The 19719-nt window shown below is 36.8% G+C and overlaps 1 protein-coding gene across 2 annotated transcripts in view; it reads left to right on the top strand.

The window, feature by feature from the left end:
* furina (furin (paired basic amino acid cleaving enzyme) a) overlaps positions 1-19719 on the top strand; it is a 186509-nt gene that overhangs the window by 137033 nt on the left and 29757 nt on the right. For both annotated transcript variants that reach the window (XM_061881428.1, XM_061881429.1), the window contains exon 7: positions 10411-10499. In XM_061881428.1, the coding sequence (XP_061737412.1) occupies positions 10411-10499 (89 nt within the window). The remainder of the gene's footprint in view (positions 1-10410; positions 10500-19719) is intronic.

Here is a 19719-nt window from a genome sequence, read left to right as displayed (position 1 = left end):
CATTGTAAGCAGACTTTTGGTCCCTTTTATTTAATATTTAGAATGTATTTAAAAAAAAAAAACTTCCATCGTCATGTTTTTCATAATGATTGTGAACGATGGGCAAAATTCCCAAAAAAGTGCAATTCCTCTTTAAGAGATTCTGGATTAGTAATGTGCCTAATCACATTCATCAAAAAAGGAGATAGATAAAATGCTTAAAGGTGTGGCCAGAAATGGTACTGTAATCGCAGTCAAAATTCTGTAGTCCTCTCCCACTCTCCATGACTGACGTTGCCAGATACGCTGCTGAATCCAAATCCTACTCCAAGGAACTTCAAATGGCAATCACTGAGTCCTACGCTGTAAGTTTTTCTTGTTTATGCTTCTTGCAAGATGGTTAACCAAGTAATTATGCCAATTTTTTTTATGTCGATTAGCCCAATATATTTGTAAAGTTACCCAGCAATATTTTCGTCGGGAGTCGGGACAGATTGTTGGCATTACCCTGCTAAAATGTCTAGTTTGACCGCACGGACCACCATTAAAATAATTATAAATAATAATATAATTTATTATATATTGCATTGGCCTGCTTTGATGACAAGTCCAAGCCAACAGTAAAATTACCGCCACATTTCGTTCAGCATAACTCCATGTTGCATCCAACCTGACGCATTGCATTCTCTTCCATGTACGTACATCACCATCTTTCAGTGCAAAGTGCAATTCTATGAGCCAACCCACGTAACGCAAAAACCACGTTACACATAAATTATATAGCCTACTACCATGTCAATACACAAAGTAGAAAATCATTACATGTAATGCATTACATTGTGCCAAGCAAATATCACCCCATATGTGTTTGATGCACATACAGTACCAGAAACCGTAATTAGCCGTGCTAATGTTGGAACCAGAGGTGGGTAGTAACGCGCTACATTTACTCCGTTACATCTACTTGAGTAACTTTTGGGATAAATTGTACTTTTAAGAGTAGTTTTTATGCAACATACTTTTACTTTTACTTGAGTATATTTATAGAGAAGAAACGCTACTTTTACTCCACTCCATTTATCTGCAATCAGGTCGCTACTCGCTACTTTTTTTTTTTATCGATCTGTTAATGCACGCTTTGTTTGTTTTGATTTTGTCAGATCTACGCATGCTTGCGTTTCACCAATCACATGCAGTCACTGGTGACGTTGGACCAATCAAACAGAGCCAGGTGGTCACGTGACCGTCACACGTAGAACCCGACATGTTGAAAAACTTATTGGGGTGTTACCATTTAGTGGTCAACTGTACGGAAAATGTACTGTACTGTGCAATCTACTAATTAAAGTTTCAATCAATCGACCAGTCAATCAAAAGTGTAAAGGAAAAAAGACACATTTTATTTCAACCGCACTTCCCGTCAAAAGCCTAAAGACCGATCGCACAGTTCTTGTCTTCACAATAAAAGTGCCGCTCCATCGCGCCTGCGGTAACAAAATAAGAGTCTCCGAAAGCCAGAGAAAACTAGCAAGCTACAGAGTTTGCCGCCAATGTATTTCTTTTAAAGTGTATAAAAACGAATATGGAAGCTGGACAGATAAGATGCCAAAAACCAACAACTTTCATGATGTATTAGACAGGAAGGAGGAACTTTTTTTCTCCTCCATTTGAAAACCGGGACGTTATCAGCACTAAACTGTCTGATTCCAATCAATACAAGTAATCAGAATCAGGTAATACACCAATTTATATTCTTGTCTTCATTAAAGATAGGAATATATATGTTAAACATGCATGTATATTCATTAAAACACCTTTAACATGTGAACAAAAACGGCAAAATAAATAAATATAAATTATATACTGTATATATAAAGGTATATATATATATATATATATATATATATATATATATATATATATATATATATATATATATATATATATATAATATGATATGGGTGTATGTAAATGTCAGAGGTGGGACCAAGTCATTGTTTTGCAAGTCACAAGTAAGTCTCAAGTCTTTGCCCTCAAGTCTCGAGTCAAGTCCCGAGTCAAGACAGGCAAGTCCCGAGTCAAGTCCAAAGTCAATGCTGGAAAGTCTCAAGTCAAGTCCCAAGTCCTGCATTTTGAGTTTCGAGTCATTTCAAGTCTTTTTAACCACAGACTAATATACGTACACAGATTGTGTCTGCTTTTAAAACACTGTATGTATTTATTATTAAAAAAAAACAGTGCCGACATTGCACTTCATAATAGCACTATTAACCAGTTATTCTAAACATTTAACTCATTCCTTTACAGTATAAACACATTTTAAAAAACAAGTGCAGCTGTACTTATTTGCACAAAAGTGTTAACATTGTATTTCAATGGAATATTGCATCGTAACTAGTTCCACAGCAGTTTATATCATGTTACCTTATCTCATTGATCTCATCTCATACTGTATGTGTTTATGTGTACATACACATGAAAAACATAACAAATCCATGAACATAACAACGAACAGCGCTGTACTTTTTAGATGTACACATATTCTTAATATAGTATGCATTTTAACTGACCTTTATTTGACTATATTTGTCTTTTTGTAGGTGGCTAAAATAGACGGTGCTGATGACCGCCGTCTAACGTTACGTTACTGTGTGTGATGCATTCACTAACGTAACGTTATGTATAGGTACCTCATGCAACCCTGCTTAAAAAAAAAATCACTTGACAAAAAGTATGAATAAGGTAGCAAACTGCAGTGGACGAACAGATTGCCGTGTTTGCAATGACGTTATAACCATAGACATCTTATAAGTAGACGCAGAATTGGCTGCTGTGACGCAAGCAATTTGGCCGCCATCTTGAAGTGGTGATGAGGAGCCGGCAAGCAGCCTAAACTGACAGTTGACAGGTAGAAAACAAAGATACTGGGCTGGTATTCAGCGTTTTCCTGCTCAAATGAGCGGACTGTTGAAAATAGGAATAGGAGGATTACTTTTCACAAGTAAGAATTTACATTAACATATTATTGGCTGTATTTTGTAAGAAGAATATTACCACAGAGTTAAGCAGAAGCAAAGAACTACAATATTTGTATGTGAAAATCACAAAGAAATCTTCTGGGGGAGGATGAACCCCCTACAGGTATTTGGTTTACAAACTTTCAGGCCCACCTAAAACAAAATTCACCTGCCGCCACTGATTATGATGCATTCTCATTTTATTGTAACCACAGATAAGTATTCAAGTAACAATATTCAGATACTAACTTTGTTGGGTAAGACAACATTTGTTTTTATTCTGAATCCAGTGAAACAGATTAGTGGTTTTAGCTGAAATAAAGACTTTCAGGTGTTTATATATGTTTGAGTATTCGGCTGACACTTTTATCCAAAGCAACATACATGAAAAATACATAAAAAACAATCACTGTAAAGATGATAATTTAAAGGAAGAATGTAATAGAAAATATCAATACAAAGTGTCAAGAAAGAATAAACTCTATGCTGCTGCAGCAACAGAGATAAAGTCTATAACAGTGGTTCTCAACATGTTTTTTAATTCAAGTAGCCCCTAGTCAGAGCTAAGAATTTTTTTGTTGAAAAAAGAGATAAAGAAGTAAAATACAGCACTATGACATCAGTTTCTGATTTATTAAATTGTACAACAGTGCAAACTATTGCACATTTGTAGTGGTCTTTCTTGAACTATTTGAAAAAAAAAAGATGTAAAAATAAGTAAAAACTTGTTGAAAAATAAACAAGTGATTCAATTATAAATAACGATTTCTACACATAGAAGTAATCATCAACTTAAAGTGCCCTCTTTGGGGATTGTAATAGAGATCCATCTGGTTTCATCAACTTCATTCTAAACATTTATTCACAAAAAAGAAATCTTTAACATCAATATTTATGGAACATGTCCACAAAAAATCTAGCTTTCAACACTGAATATTGCATTGTTGCATTTCTTTTCACAGTTTATGAATTTACATTCATATTTTGTTGAAGTATTTTTCTATAAATATATTTATAAAAGATTTTGAATTGTTGCTATTTTTAGAATATTTAAAAAAAAATATCATGTACCCCTTGGGATACCTTCAAGTACCCCCATTTGAGAACTTCTGGTCTATAGGTCCGTAAGATATATAGATATTTAATGTATTCATACATTGTTTATGTAGGACAGGGGTCGGGAACCTTTTGGCTGAGAGAGCCTCGAAAGCCAAATATTTTAAAATGTATTCCTCTGAGAGCCATATAATATTTTTTAACACTGAATACAACTAAATGCGTGCATTTTTAGAGTATAATAAGTATCTTATTTTTTTTAATAACATTGTTATTCTGAAGCTAACCAATAATAAATAAAATACTTCTTAATGCGACTTCTTGAACTGGTAGGGTAGAAAATGGATGGACGGATTAAAATGCATGAGAATGTTTTATGTTTTTAACGTTGTTTTTAACACGTAATGTGAATTGATTTACCTGGACCCGGACTTAAACAAGTTGAAAAACTTCTTCGGGTGTTACAATTTAGTGGTCAATTGTACGGAATATGTACTGTACTGTGCAATCTACTAATAAAAGCTTCAATCAATCAAAACTGTGATGACCAGCGGAATTATTCATTACTTATCGTGTTAAGCAATGTCAGCTAAGATTTATCTGAGAGCCAGATGCAGTCCTCAAAAGAGCCACATCTGGCTCGAGAGCCATAGGTTCCCTACCCCTGATGTAGGATTTACGCATGTATATATAACCTAATCATATTGTTTCTTCAACTTCAAAATAGCTGACTGTTTTTCCCCCCTTCTCTGGGAATATATTCCCAGTTTTGATCTCAGACGTCTGGTTACTTATATCTTATAAGAATATTCTATTACTATTAAGCAAATTATGAACACGCCAAGACATGTGTCCTTTATCATAGTTACACGTATGACAAAAAAAAGCCCGTGAATATAAGTGGTATTCAGTGAGTTAATATGAATTAAATGCGCTGACAGTTCATTGCTCCTGCCAAATGAATTGCCCTGAGTGGAGCGGATCACCACTCCAAGATGGCGGCCCCGCGTCACGTCTGCGGCAATAGGCAGTAGCGCTCGATGCTGCGTCTACTTATAAGATGTCTATGGTTATAACGTTAGCAGTGAGTTTACAGCCTCACTGATTTAACTCCACAGCAAGTAAAAGTCACGTTACTCAGCCAATAAATGTTAGCTTTCATTCAAAACATACCCTTCTTTGTGCGACTTCAAATGTCGAACGAAGTTGTAAATTGATGCGTCTCCGTCTGGAATCTTCCAACCGCATGTTTTGCATGAATTGATTAACGTGGACCCCGACTTAAACAAGTTGAAAAACTTATTCGGGTGTTACCATTTAGTGGTCAATTGTACGGAATATCTACTGTACTGTGCAAACTACTAATAAAAGTATCAATCAATGCATACGGCAATTCCTGTTTTGTTGACCAAGTCGTAGTTTTAATACCCGAACAAAACACTTTAAGGCATAATTTTCTTCACTTATTCTTCTGTTGTTTGAGAGTTCTTCTTCGTTGGTTTTCCTGCAACTTGATTGGATGAATACTGTGTGACGAAAATAACGTAGATGTAATTTGATTGGCTGTTGTACTGACAGGTGGCGCACAGGCTGTCATTGCACACACGCTGACAGACACGGACAGATACGGAGCGCTCCTGAATAACTTTTTAATCGTTGGGTTTTGGGGAAAGTAGCAAGTCATGTCAAGTCAAAAGGCTCAAGTCCAAGTCAAGTCACAAGTCATTGATGTTAAAGTCTAAGTCGAGTTGCAAGTCTTTTTACATTTTGTCAAGTCGAGTCTAAAGTCATCAGATTCATGACTCGAGTCTGACTCGAGTCCAAGTCATGTGACTCGAGTCCACACCTCTGGTATATGTATATATATATATATATATATATATATATATATATATATATATATATATATATGTGTATATATATATATATATATATATGATATGTGTGTATGTATATGTATATAAGAGGTAGATCACCTCGACTTGGTCATTTATTAAGTAATTGATTAACGTTGAAAAACTTATTGGGGTGTTACCATTTAGTGGTCAATTGTACGGAATATGTACTGTAATCTACTAATACAAGTTTCAATCAATCAATCAATGAATGCCTACTGAGCCTATGCATATGTACTGTACTGCAATCTACTAATACAAGTTTCAATCAATCAATCAATGAATGCCTACTGAGCCTATGCTGCTGTTAAGATATTGTGGCTCAATTTGCCTTAATTTTTATTTTTATTTTAATGTATTATTTAATATATATTATTGTTTTAATTGCTTAAGAGATATTCCTGGCTCTGAATTTGCTCAATGCTATTTTTATGTTTTTGTGCATTATTTGTTGCCGTAATCATTAAACAAACAGGTTACTCATCAGTTACTCAGTACTTGAGTAGTTTTTTCACAACATACTTTTTACTTTTACTCAAGTAAATATTTGGGTGACTACTCCTTACTTTTACTTGAGTAATAAATCTCTAAAGTAACAGTACTCTTACTTGAGTACAATTTCTGGCTACTCTACCCACCTCTGGTTGGAACCCATTTCCTCAGCATATTGAGAACAAACACTACCTATATCCACATAGGTTTTATTTTAGTTGTCCCTGTCCTTTGGATGACATCGACATACAGGCTAATGGGCATATATTTCCCCCGGTAGCCTACAGTATATGGTGATGTGTCATTGACCGGGCTAGCATGCATTCGTTGCAGTAACATACTAGCTTTGTTAAACAAGATCATAGACTGTATTGGACAATATAGTTTACATACAAAATGTCCATTTGCATTTATAACAAGTAATAAGAAAACGTAAAAGTCTGACTTAGCTATCAAAGTGGAAATTAGCAAGTTTGGCGTCATATGAAAAAAATCTTCTCCACAATCAATCGTCTCCATCTTTCAAAGGCATCCCGATACAAAGCCTTGTTTTGTTCCTGGCTTTGTCATGAATAAGGTGAGAATTGTAACGACGCCTTTTAGACTTACTAAGGTCTGAAATGTTTAGTAACTTTGCCATTGGCAGTACCTCAACGAAGAGGGCGGTGCCTAACTGGCAACCTGGATGTGACACACTCACACACTTTTTAATTGGTCAAACGGTAGAGGGCGGGGCATCGGAGTTAAAACAATAACGATATTTAGGGGCTGTATATCTAATTTTGAAATAAGCATATCCCTGCTAAACTGCTGTTATCAGTTATAAAGGTATTCAAAAAGAACATGATTTATTAAAGCCTTTTGACACATCAGGGCCATTTAATGATGACTTGACATGAAATTATTACATTTGTCACTTTTAAATGTTTTGTTATGGGAGCTTTAGTCTGATTTAAAACCAATGAATGTGACCTATATACACCAGATAGTAGTATAAAGGCCATTAATCTACGATGTATAAAAGACTAAGTGTTTCTTAATGTTGTCAAGTCCAAGAAATCGAATATCCGACAGCTTCTCTGGCCTTTTTTTTTTCTTTTGAAATGCTCATTCGTCTGATTCAAATGTCTTCAATCTGCAGATACAATTTAGACAAATTCCTATGACAATAGCTTTTTCCACAAAAAGCTCCAGAGAAAGCCAGTGGAGGTTTTGCACAGTGATAATGTTTTTTCCAGCTGAGGGTATGAATACTGATCATGTTGTTGGCCTTGGGCCCACATGCAACTTTGATGTAACATGAGTTAGTCTCACAGTTTAGACCCTGCCACAGGGCTTCTTCTTGCCTTAATCAAAACATTTCTGTAGTGAAACGGGGTCTTTGTTTGTCACATTCTCTTATTAACACCACAATGTCATGTGCTTCTTGATTTATTACACAATGTATCAGGCTTGAATGCAAAGTACCTAATTTCCTAAAAGTATTTTGTGGATATTTGGCAGCTTGTAAGAGGCTAATCCATAAAATTTGGTACAATAAGCTGTGTGTGATTTGTTTTATGATCAGCACACAGTGCAGATATGGATCTAACATATTCCTATATTCTTGAGATCACTTGTTTCTTAGTTTTTTTGCAGTTAATGCCACCAGCCCTTACGTACCCACTATCAATTATAATTTATAACTTATTGTGCATTGTTGTTTTGCAATACTGCATTTATTCAGGTTACCTTCTGAATCAGTGCAAACAATGCGTCAGTGATAACGGCTGAACAATAACACCCCCACTCCATCTTTGCCAATTTTATACATTCTGGTGGGGTGTAATATTGATACACTAACACCCCCCTTTTGCAAACGCAGTATATCAACTTTAACAATGTTTTGTTTGTAAATTATAATGCCAATGTAGATAAAATACAAACATTGTATTCATAAAACCAAGCTGGAACTTAAATGTGTTTAAAATTATTAATGTTAATAATATGAACTACGTATCAATGCATACCCAAATGCGTTTGATCAAGCAGATGCTAACTAGATAACATGAAACTGAAAGCACAATGGCTTGTGACTGACACACAATTAAAAGGGCAAGTTGTTTTACTTTTAGTTGTATTTAGCTTATAAAAATGTTTTTTTTTTTTTTTTTCTGCATTTGAATCGGTACCAGTTTCCGGTACCTAGGAATCGATGCCAATCATCAAAGCTACCAATGTTTGATACTTATGTGTGTCCTCATGTGTCAGTTAATGTGTATTTGTTTAATAATATCTTTTTTTTGACCGACGGAATTTTGGTCGGTACCTATAAAAGTACAACATTTATTCCATTCAGTTCAATAAAATGTTCCATACATTTTCTACCGCTTGTCCCTTTTGGGATTGTAGGGGTGCTGGAGCCTATCTCCGCTGCATTCAATTTTATTTGGGAGGTACATTGTATTTTATTGAAAATTTCTCTACATTTTGCATAAAAATGTAAAAACTTCGAATTAAAAAAAAAAAGGCTCATTTCCATTCGTAGTCCTTACACACGCAAGCAGACCCTCTATTTAGTACTAAAATTGCTCAAAACATTATTTTATTTAAAACATTGCAGGTACAGATTTGTGTTTTACGAAACAAATTCTTCTTGACTTTGTAGGTTTCCTTTTTGTCTTATCTTTCCCAGGAAAATCCAATCGCTACAACAACAAAAAAATACATATACCCTTATTCCACAATCAGATTCAGAAACCGAGAACCACATCTCTGACTGCATTTGTATTCCATAAAACCTGTCTAGAATGCTTGTGACTGTAATAAATCACAAGGCAGATTCTGAAAAGGTTCGCTTGAATGCTTATCACTTATCTCCTCATCAACTACATCCAAAGTGTGGACGTTGCACGACTGCAGCAGTACCACAGCAGAATAGATCTCAGGGAGAGCTGTGATAAAATTTTATGGATAATTGCCAAGATAATGTGTGTGGGTTCACTTGTCTATGATTTCTTCTGGTTCTATTGTGTAGAAATACTACATTACCATCTTGTTTCCCTCTTTCCAAGTAGTGCATGCATAAGTAATAACCTGACAATCGCATGTCACTTATTGTCCATCTTAAATTAGACTAAATATATAAATTTTTGAATCCATCCTGTCAGCTTATTCAAATAATTTAAATTAAGCAGAAAAATAGGTTTTGATTGAATTAGAATCATTTCACTCTTTTTTTTTTTAAACGTACTGCAGATAGCATTTTGTAGTTTATAATCCAGGTTGTTGGGTCCTTGTAATTCATCTGAATGAAATGCCTACTGTAGTTTCTTTCTTAGTTTTTCCCGGACTTAGACTTCCTGTTTGGGAATGGCTGCACCCTAACATGGCTCTGCATATTGTTGAAGGTCACTAGGAGAGTGTATCCATCTGGCCGACCAGGGGAATGCACCTGACTGGAATGTGCTGATCAGCCACTATGTATTAGTTTTTTGGACCTCGAAACACTGCAGTGCCTGAAGCGAGATACATTGCAACAGAGGCTTGGGAATACAGAAAGACTCTGTGTGAAAAATGGCAAATGGTATTCACATAAATCCATCTTGCATACAGAGCCTGTGAAAGTCTTTTTGTTTTTAATTTCTTTTGACTGATTTTATCCACTGTTTGCTCCTCCAAGGTTACTCATTTTGCTGGGGTGTAAATAATGTACATTTACAGATTGACAGGTTTTTTAGACAAATGGGAATATAGATTTGTTTTGAAGAAATCAAAGGCAAATACTTTTCTTTATGCATTTGTTTTGTCTCAGTCTGCAGCTTAACCACATTTCTTTCACAAGCAATCTTGTTAGCTGAGGGCAGTTCATGGTTCTGTAAATGTACAATGAAATTGTAAGTTATGTTTCAAGGTCAACCACAAGTGATAAAATAGTCTTGTTCTTGTATTGTTTTTTTACACGCTCCTTTCAATCTTCCAACTTTCTGTAGACATGGAACACGATGTGCAGGAGAAGTGGCAGCAGCAGCCAACAATGGGATCTGTGGAGTCGGTGTGGCTTACAACGCCAAAATTGGAGGTAAGCACTAAAGAAATGATACAGGTGGTTGTGAAAGCGCTCCTTAATAAATCAGTCTTGTTTGGTCAATGTAATTTCTTAGCTTCCAAAACATTTTGGAAAATTATATTACCTGTACATGCTTTGTGGGAACTGTTTGGTTAAGGCCCTCTGTTCCCAGTGTGCAACGCAAGGTTTATCCATGTATACATGAATGGCTTTGCTGTGAAAAAATCTGACTGCACTTTTAAAAATGAAATACCACAAAGATTGCGATTTAGCATCTTTCTCAGGTCCACCATTGGTGACTTCACCAGCTTCTTTCTGATGAATGAACGAATTACACTCTTGGCATCTTGTAGAAAGTCTTCCCGATAAAGCTCCAAGAGTTGCCAAGGATGTAGAAATTTGCGTTTTATTAATGTTTACTTCCTCCATGTGTAATAGCCTTGTCCATATATTTCTGTTTTACTGTGAGGTAATGATTTACAGAAGAATTACGAATCCAAAACAAAACCAATTTGTCAGACGTAAACAGACATGACAGCACTGTTGTCTCTAAATAACACAGCAGACGAGCCACATCATAGACAAAGGCGGATGTCACACGTGCAGTGATGCTCTGATGTCAACATCAACACATTTGTAACTAAAGCAAGTTGTGACTGCGTGAAACAGGCTTTGTAATTGATGCATGCACTGGTGACGACAGATGCGGAGCAATGGAAGTTAAATGGCTAGAGTGTCGCTAAGTTTTATTATTTTCCCCAACTTCAGTAATTGTTTTAGTATTCATAGTATACGGAATGTTTGTGTAAATAACTGTCAAAAAACTAATTGTTTCAGTGGTCTTGGCTCTTGGATTAGTTACGCTGTCAATGTTCCCCCTACTTTTTCATGTAGTCAGAGCACACACACTCTCTAAGCATTCCTTGGACCACATGTGAGCACAGGAGACTTTCACACTGTGTCCACACCTAAACTCAAAACAGATTACATGGCTTATTAAATAACCAAATTACAGCTGTAATGTTCATAGTTTTAATATTTAGTATGCGATTTGGTCCACTTACTATATGAATAATAAAAAATGTGTATTTCATTAAATGTGTAGTACAGAGTGGGGTTGTTGACATTGTACACCATTTCAGACAATGTGCAGGCCTTATGTTTCAGATTTTTGTAGGGTTGCATTAAACTATTTTTTATTGAATTGAGTGATCTACTGAAATTTTTTTTGATTAATCTGTAGATTTAATTTATTTTCATAACAAATGTTTTTTTAGTGTAGTGGTCAGAGCTGAGCAAAGTATTCGAAAATTGTACTCAAGTAAGAGTACCGTTAATTTAGAAGAATATGATTCAAGTAAAAGTAAAATGTAGTCATCAAAATAATTACTTTAGTAAGAGCAAGTAATGCGTAAAAAACACTACTCAAGTATTGAGTAAGTTCTGATTTGTTAAATAGATATTTTTTATGTTTTTTTGGACCACAACCGTAGTAGTGCGTGTGTGTGTAAAACATGAAAATCATATACAATTTACTGCAACATGTTTTCTCTAGTTGGAAGTGGGATTCATGTGGGGTGAAATTTGAACATTGTTACTAACACAGATGACAGCACATTATTTAAATGGTTTTTTTTTGTTTACAAGTTTGAAAGTAATAATTTTTGCTGACTTGTCTGTCACATTTTACAGTCAATACGTATTTGTGTACCAAATTAGTTTGATTTGTAAAACAATTCAGTTACTTCTATTTTCTCATGTTAAGTTCTAGTTTCCATGCTCTTATCTCTAATGTGACTGTTGGCCATACGCTGTGTGCCTCTCACACAACAGGAGGTAACTTTGGTCATTTCAGCTCATTAGCTATGTGGTAATGTAAATATAGTATAAATATAGATTGCTACATGCTAATAAGCTAGCGCTAGTAACGTTCAATATACGGATCTAACAGATAAGTTTGGTATTGTCTGTAATGTTTTAATGAGTTTAAATGACACTTGTAGTATTAGGATCATCAGAGAAATACACAAAGATCGCTTTTTAAGTTTTAGGAAATGTCTGCTTACCAGTTGTCTGAAACAGCTGGGATGTGCTGGTGTCATGTCACGTAATTAGAGTTTCTTCTTTTGCAACATTCTTACACTTAATCAACAAGTATGTTTCTATTTTACTATATACTTTAAAATACTGACCTATTTCAGCTTCTGTATCTGTAATTTGTGCTTGTTTGGCGTACATAGACAGTCTCACCTCGAAAATGTCAGGCTGCATTTGATTGGTGGGATATAGTGAAGCGTCACTTGTGTTTAAGTTGTTTTGGTCGAACAGAGTCATGTGACTGCCAGGCTCCGTTTGATTGGTGAAATGGATTTAAAACAAACGCCACTCATGCTTACACTGGATTGGTGAAACAGAATCATGTGACAGTGCCTGCCAGAAAAAGGTTCACTGAGAAATGAATATGTATTTGCAAACATTAACTAATCAATTATAAATAATTGTGATATACAAACCCTTTTTCCATATGAGTTGGGAAATTGTGTTAGATGTAAATATAAACGGAATACAATGATTTGCAAATCATTTTCAACCCATATTCATTTGAATATGCTACAAAGACAACATATTTGATGTTCAAACTGATAAACTTATTTTTTTTTTGCAAATAATCATTAACTTTAGAATTTGACAAAGAAGTTGGGAAAGGTGGCAATAAATACTGATAAAGTTGAGGAGTGCTCATCAAACACTTATTTGGAACATCCCACAGGTGTGCAGGCTAATTGGGAACAGGTGGGTGCCATGATTGGGTATAAAAACAGCTTCCCAAAAAATGGTCAGTCTTTCACAAGAAAGGATGGGGCGAGGTACACCCCTTTGTCCACAACTGCGTGAGCAAATAGTGAAACAGTTTAAGAAAAACGTTTTTCAAAGTGCAATTGCAAGAAATTTAAGGATTTCAACATCGACGGTCCATAATATCATCAAAAGGTTCAGAAAATCTGGAGAAATCACTACACATAAGCGGCATGGCCGGAAACCAACATTGAATGACCGTGACCTTTGATCCCTCAGACGGCACTGTATCAAAAACCGACATCAATCCCTAAAGGATTTCACCACATGGGCTCAGGAACACTTAAGAAAACCACTGTCACTAAATACAGTTCGCCGCTACATCTATAAGTGCAAGTTAAATCTCTACTATGCAAAGTGAAAGCCATTTATCAACAACATCCAGAAACGCCGCTTGCTTCTCTGGGCCCGAGATCATCTAAGATGGACTGATGCAAAGTGGAAAAATGTTCTGTGGTCTGACGAGACCACATTTCAAATTGTTTTTGGAAATATTGGACATTGTGTCATTCGGACCAAAGGGGAAGCGAACCATCCAGACTATTATCGACGCAAAGTTCAAAAGCCAGCCTCTGTGATTGTATCGGGGTGCATTAGTGCCCAAGGCATGGGTAACTTACACATCTGTGAAGGCACCATTAATGCTGAAAGGTACATACAGGTTTTGGAATAACATATGTTGCCATCTAAGCGCCGTATTTTTCATGTACGCCCCTGCTTATTTCAGCAAGACAATGCCAAGCCACATTCAGGACGTGTTACAACAGCGTGGCTTCATAAAAAAAAGAGTGTGGGTACTTTCCTGGCCCGCCTGCAGTCCAGACCTGTCTCCCATCGAAAATGTGTGGCGCATTATGAAGCGTAAAATACGACAGCGGAGACCCCGGACTGTTGAACGACTGGAACTCTACATAAAACAAGAACGGGAAAGAATTCCACTTTCAAAGCTTCAACAATTAGTTTCCTCAGTTCCCAAACGTTTATTGAGTGTTGTTAAAAGAAAAGGTGATGTAACACAGTGGTGAACATGCCCTTTTGCCAGTGGTGAACATGCCCTTTCCCAACTACTTTGGCACGTGTTGCAGCCATGAAATTCTAAGTTCATTATTATTTGCAAAAAAAAATAAAGTTTATGAGTTTGAACATGGGCTTCACGGTGGCAGAGGGGTTAGTGCGTCTGCCTCACAATACGAAGGTCCTGCAGTCCTGGGTTCAAATCCAGGCTCGGGATCTTTCTGTGTGGAGTTTGCATGTTCTCCCCGTGAATGCGTGGGTTCCCTCCGGGTACTCCGGCTTCCTCCCACTTCCAAAGACATGCACCTGGGGATAGGTGGATTGGCAACACTAAATTGGCCCTAGTGTGTGAATGTGAGTGTGAATGTTGTCTGTCTATCTGTGTTGGCCCTGCGATGAGGTGGCGACTTGTCCAGGGTGTACCCCGCCTTCCGCCCGATTGTAGCTGAGATAGGCGCCAGCGCCCCCCGCGGCCCCGAAAGGGAATAAGCGGTAGAAAATGGATGGATGGATGGAGTTTGAACATCAAATATCTTGTCTTTGTAGTGCATTCAATTGAATATGGGTTGAAAAGGATTTGCAAATCATTGTATTCCGTTTACATTTACATCCAACACAAGTTCCCAACTCATATGGAAACGTGGTTTGTAAATAAATGCAGCGATCAGAATAAAACTGAATGTAACAGAGTAAATGTAACATTTCAAGTAAAAATTAAATGTTTGTAATCCAAAAAGTTACTTAGGTAAATGTAGCGGAGTAAATAAAGAGTGTTACCATGTGGAATCTTTAAATGCATGTTGTTTGGTTCAAAAATGCAAAAGAAAGTGGATCAGCTGATACTATCATATTTATTAACTGTAAGTTGTATTATGTCGGACTTACTTCGACGCACAGCAAGGGCTCTTGAACCAGTTTTCTCAAGAGGGGCTGTACTCTCTTCCACTCTGGCGTTGCCAGCAGTGAGAGGCGACGGGTTGGGGTGGAAATTCTTGTTGCCCCTCGGCTCAGAGCCTGCACGTTGGAGTTCAAACCAGTGGACGAGAAGGTAGCTTCCTCCCCCCTTCGGATGAGGGGGATGGGTCCTGACTGTTTGTGTTTACGCACCAAACAGCAGTTCAGAGTGCCCACCCTTTTTGGATTCACTCGAGGGAATACTTTCGAGTGATCTGCCGGATGATTCCCTCGATCTACTGGGGGACTTCAACGCACATATTGGCAACGACAGTGAAACCTGGAGAGGCATGATTGGGAAGAATGGCCGCCCTGATATAAACCCGAGTGGTGTTTTGTTATTGGACTTTGTGCTCATCACAGATTGTCCATAACCAACACCATATTCAAACATACGGGTCTCCATATGTGCACTTGGCACCAGGACACCCTAGGCCGCAGTTCCATGTACGACATTGTAGTTGTGCCATCGGATTTGAAATGTAAACTTTTAAATACTAAATTAAATAAAACAAATAAATATTACGAATAAAATATTCTTTGTCATTGACACGAAGCAATGACCTGAGCTGTTTTGTTGGGTAAGTATGAAGGAAAGTGTAGATGATCTGATTTATTATGTGTGGATAACACAAATCATAATAATACATCATTATTATTACGATAATAATATCATTGGTGCATCTTTTAGCAAATAGTCAAACAGTTTAAGAAAAACGTTTTTCAAAGTGCAATTGCAAGAAATTTAAGGATTTCAACATCGACGGTCCATAGTATCACATATTGGCAACGACAGTGAAACCTGGAAAGGCATGATTGGGAAGAATGGCCGCCCTGATATAAACCCGAGTGGTGTTTTGTTATTGGACTTTTGTGCTCATCACAGATTGTCCATAACCAACACCATGTTCAAACATACGGGTCTCCATATGTGCACTTGGCACCAGGACACCCTAGGCCGCAGTTCCATGTATGACATTGTAGTTGTGCCATCGGATTTGAAATGTAAACTTTTAAATACTAAATTAAATAAAACAAATAAATATTACGAATAAAATATTCTTTGTCATTTTATTTTAAATATTGTTCTGGCTTCACAAGAGCCATATAATTATTATTATTGTTGTAAATTATAGAGGGTGATCAGTTGTTTCACATTCAGTTTATGTGGCGTTATGTGAGTTCACTTCCTGTTTAAAAGAAATTTGTGTGTGTCCCTCTGTTTCAATTTGACACTGTCCAGTCTATCGATAACTTTGTGCAAAAACAGCACATCCTTTATTTTTTAATGTGAATACTGTAGCTCAGTTGTTTAAACAGTAATGCGTTTGTTTAGTTTGGGGAATGACGTTTCGCAAAGAGTAAAAGCAGTAATGTCTGTTGTTTACATGTCAGCATTTAAGCTAGCTAGAAAACTATTGCAAGTCAGTCTGTCGGTACCAAAGTGCAGTTGTGAATGACGGTTCTTTGATCATTTTAATTTAATATGACAATACTAACCGTCGGGAGTTTTAAAGCAGATATCATTACTACCAATTATTTGTAGTACAAACGCCCGCAACCGAAGAAACCACTGCAAAAGAGTGACCGCTTTTGCAGACCGTCTCGCTCGCCGAACATGCACATTAATTAAAATAACACAAACTTCCATTTGAGCGTAAGAGCCGCGGCCCGCCTTGCCTCACAAAGAGTCAAACATACTAAGTATTACAAGACAATTCACCCCCTTCTTTTAATTCCGTTGGGGCACAAAAGATTGCAGCTGCTGATATCAATTAAAAGCATGAATGCTCTTTGAAGCATTCACATGTACAAACCCCGTTTCCATATGAGTTGGGAAATTGTGTTACATGTAAATATAAACTGAACAAAAGGATTTGCAAATCCTTTTCAACCCATATTCAATTGAATGCACTACAAAGACAAGATATTTGATGTTCAAACTCATAAATTTTATTTTTTTTCCAAATAATAACTTAGAATTTCCTGGCTGCAACAAGTGCCAAAGTAGTTGGGAAAGGGCATGTTCACCACTGTGTTACATCACCTTTTCTTTTAGCAACACTCAATAAACGTTTGGGAACGGAGGAAACTAATCGTTGATGCTTTGAAAGGTGTTAAAAGTGACCAATTAGAATGGAGGAAAGTTGCAGATCCCAATTATTTAATACTCACCCCAAAGTGCCAAACCGGTGGAAAACATGCGTGAAGAGAACCAGGGAAACACATCACAGGCGCAAACCGAGGTCGCACACAAATAGTCCCTACAATGAAAAATGCAGCTGCAGCCTCTGTGCAGATAGGCCATGCGCACAGTGTGTTTTTTTTTTACAAGCAAGGCTTCTGGCACTGTTTTGACGCCATAGTGCCACTGCCAGTTTTTTTTCACCATAATAACCGGTTAACACTTTTGCATTTACCTTTTTTAAAGTCAATATATCAACAGCGTGTATAACAACTGTTAACAACTTATTTTTGCTGTGTAACTAAACACATGTGAATCGCGTCATATTATTGGCTGGAGTGTTCAGTGGTGCTGAATACCCCAGCTGCTGGACATGTTTGTCTTTGTGTTTATCTGTTACCGCTTGTTGTCAACTGCCCTTCACCAAGTTGCATTGCAGAATCAAACACATTTAATTATGTGTTTATTTTTATGGGCTGCAAAGACTGATTGTGTGCAGACAACACAGAGGGACAAAAATTTAGTAGTATTAAAGTTGGTAAAATGTATAATGGAAATTGTAAATGTTTCTGCAGTCGTCACCTTCATGAATCATATGTTGTCATATTTATTAGACCTGATTCCCATCTGTTTCATTTGTAATGTGGTTCTCAGAGTGTGATATAAAAATGTAACCGTGTTGAAATGGAGACCAATGATTTGATAAACTATCATGCACATATTTACAGGCTGTGCCTCTAATGTGGCTTCTTCAGATGTAGTGTTTAGTTCTTTAAAAGCCAGGCGCTGCTTTTATCTCAGTGCCCGTTCTGTCATTTCTTCTCGTCTTATGTTTCCTGCGTGTTACTTCCAGCTGTCGTATAAATTTTGAACTCCTAAGAGAAAAGAACGCCACTGCGCACATCTTTATGATCATACCAAATGCCGTGGGAGAATATCACATACATCTTCAGTGTGTGGTCTCATAGGTTGAGATTCAGCTGTGAAGTCGAGTTTCTTGCATTATATTTACAAGTAGTTGAAACGAAACACATTTAAAAAAAAAAATGAATACTGTTCCTTAGCCATTGCACCTTGCAGTCTCTTAAGCCAAGTGAGAGAAATAGTGCCTCTGTGGTCTGCGATCCTTTCTTAACTGTCAGAGTTGTTCTTGGCACTAAAGCATGTATTCCTAGCGCTATAAAAATGTTTCAAAATAAACCTTTTTTTAGAATCTAACATATTATTGCCAGGTTTGGGGTTCAAGTATGAAATTTGTCCTGGCATCAGATGTTAGAGGCATGCCACACATTTACTGAACATCAAACTGATGAATGCATACACAGTCCAGAATCTAGAAAGTCCTCTAATAGACAAATAATTTTCCCAATAAAACTAAAAACGGATATTATAGTTTGTCATTTAAATTTTAAGGGTGGATTTAGTTGTTTTTAGGGATGGCCAGAGAGAATGGTAAAGGAAGGTTGATGTGTACATACACAAGTTGAACCATAATTTATGAGTTTGTCCTCCTTGTTTGTGTTGTTTATTTTCGGACTTTTTGTGGGCCTGGGGAAACATGAGGCTCCTCAGTGAATTACACAACCCCGGCCTACAAGTTGATGCCACCACTGAAATGCTACAGTCTGTTTGATGTGTTTGCAGTATGTCAGACTGTTGGTGCTTGGTTTTGCAGAATAGAACAACATAGAGGGGAGATCGGGGGGAATGATTCAATGCACCAAATTTGGGAAGTACTGTAAGTTAAGAAATTGTCCTTTAATAATTGCGTTAATAGACATTGTCTGCCTGCGTTCACTTCATTGTCATTTGTTTCCATATTTGCATCTTTCCATTGTTCCTCTCAAAGTGTATGTATTTTTGATCCAATGCTACAGTGGCATTGTTTTGTTTAGTTTTTACTCATCCATCTTTCTTTTAGAGCATTTAGTTTTAAAAGAGGCCGCGATGCATTCTACAAGTTATTTCTAAACACAAGCATGAAAAATTGGTTCCAAGATGTGGGTTTGGGGACCTGTATGCAAAAATAAGAAAAAGGAATTACCATTATTATAATCACCATTATTTGTGAATCAGCATTCACACCAATTGCATAGTCTGTCACTCATACAGCACATGCACACAGTGCACTAGAATTATGCAAATATGTAACATCACAGTATTGCTGTGGGCCCATAAATTCTACCTCTCCTAAAATGGGGAATACAACGAAACCGTGGAGCC

This window comes from Nerophis ophidion, linkage group LG02 (assembly GCF_033978795.1).
Source record: "Nerophis ophidion isolate RoL-2023_Sa linkage group LG02, RoL_Noph_v1.0, whole genome shotgun sequence".
NCBI lineage: Eukaryota > Metazoa > Chordata > Actinopteri > Syngnathiformes > Syngnathidae > Nerophis > Nerophis ophidion.
This window is presented reverse-complemented; position numbering and strand designations above follow the sequence as displayed.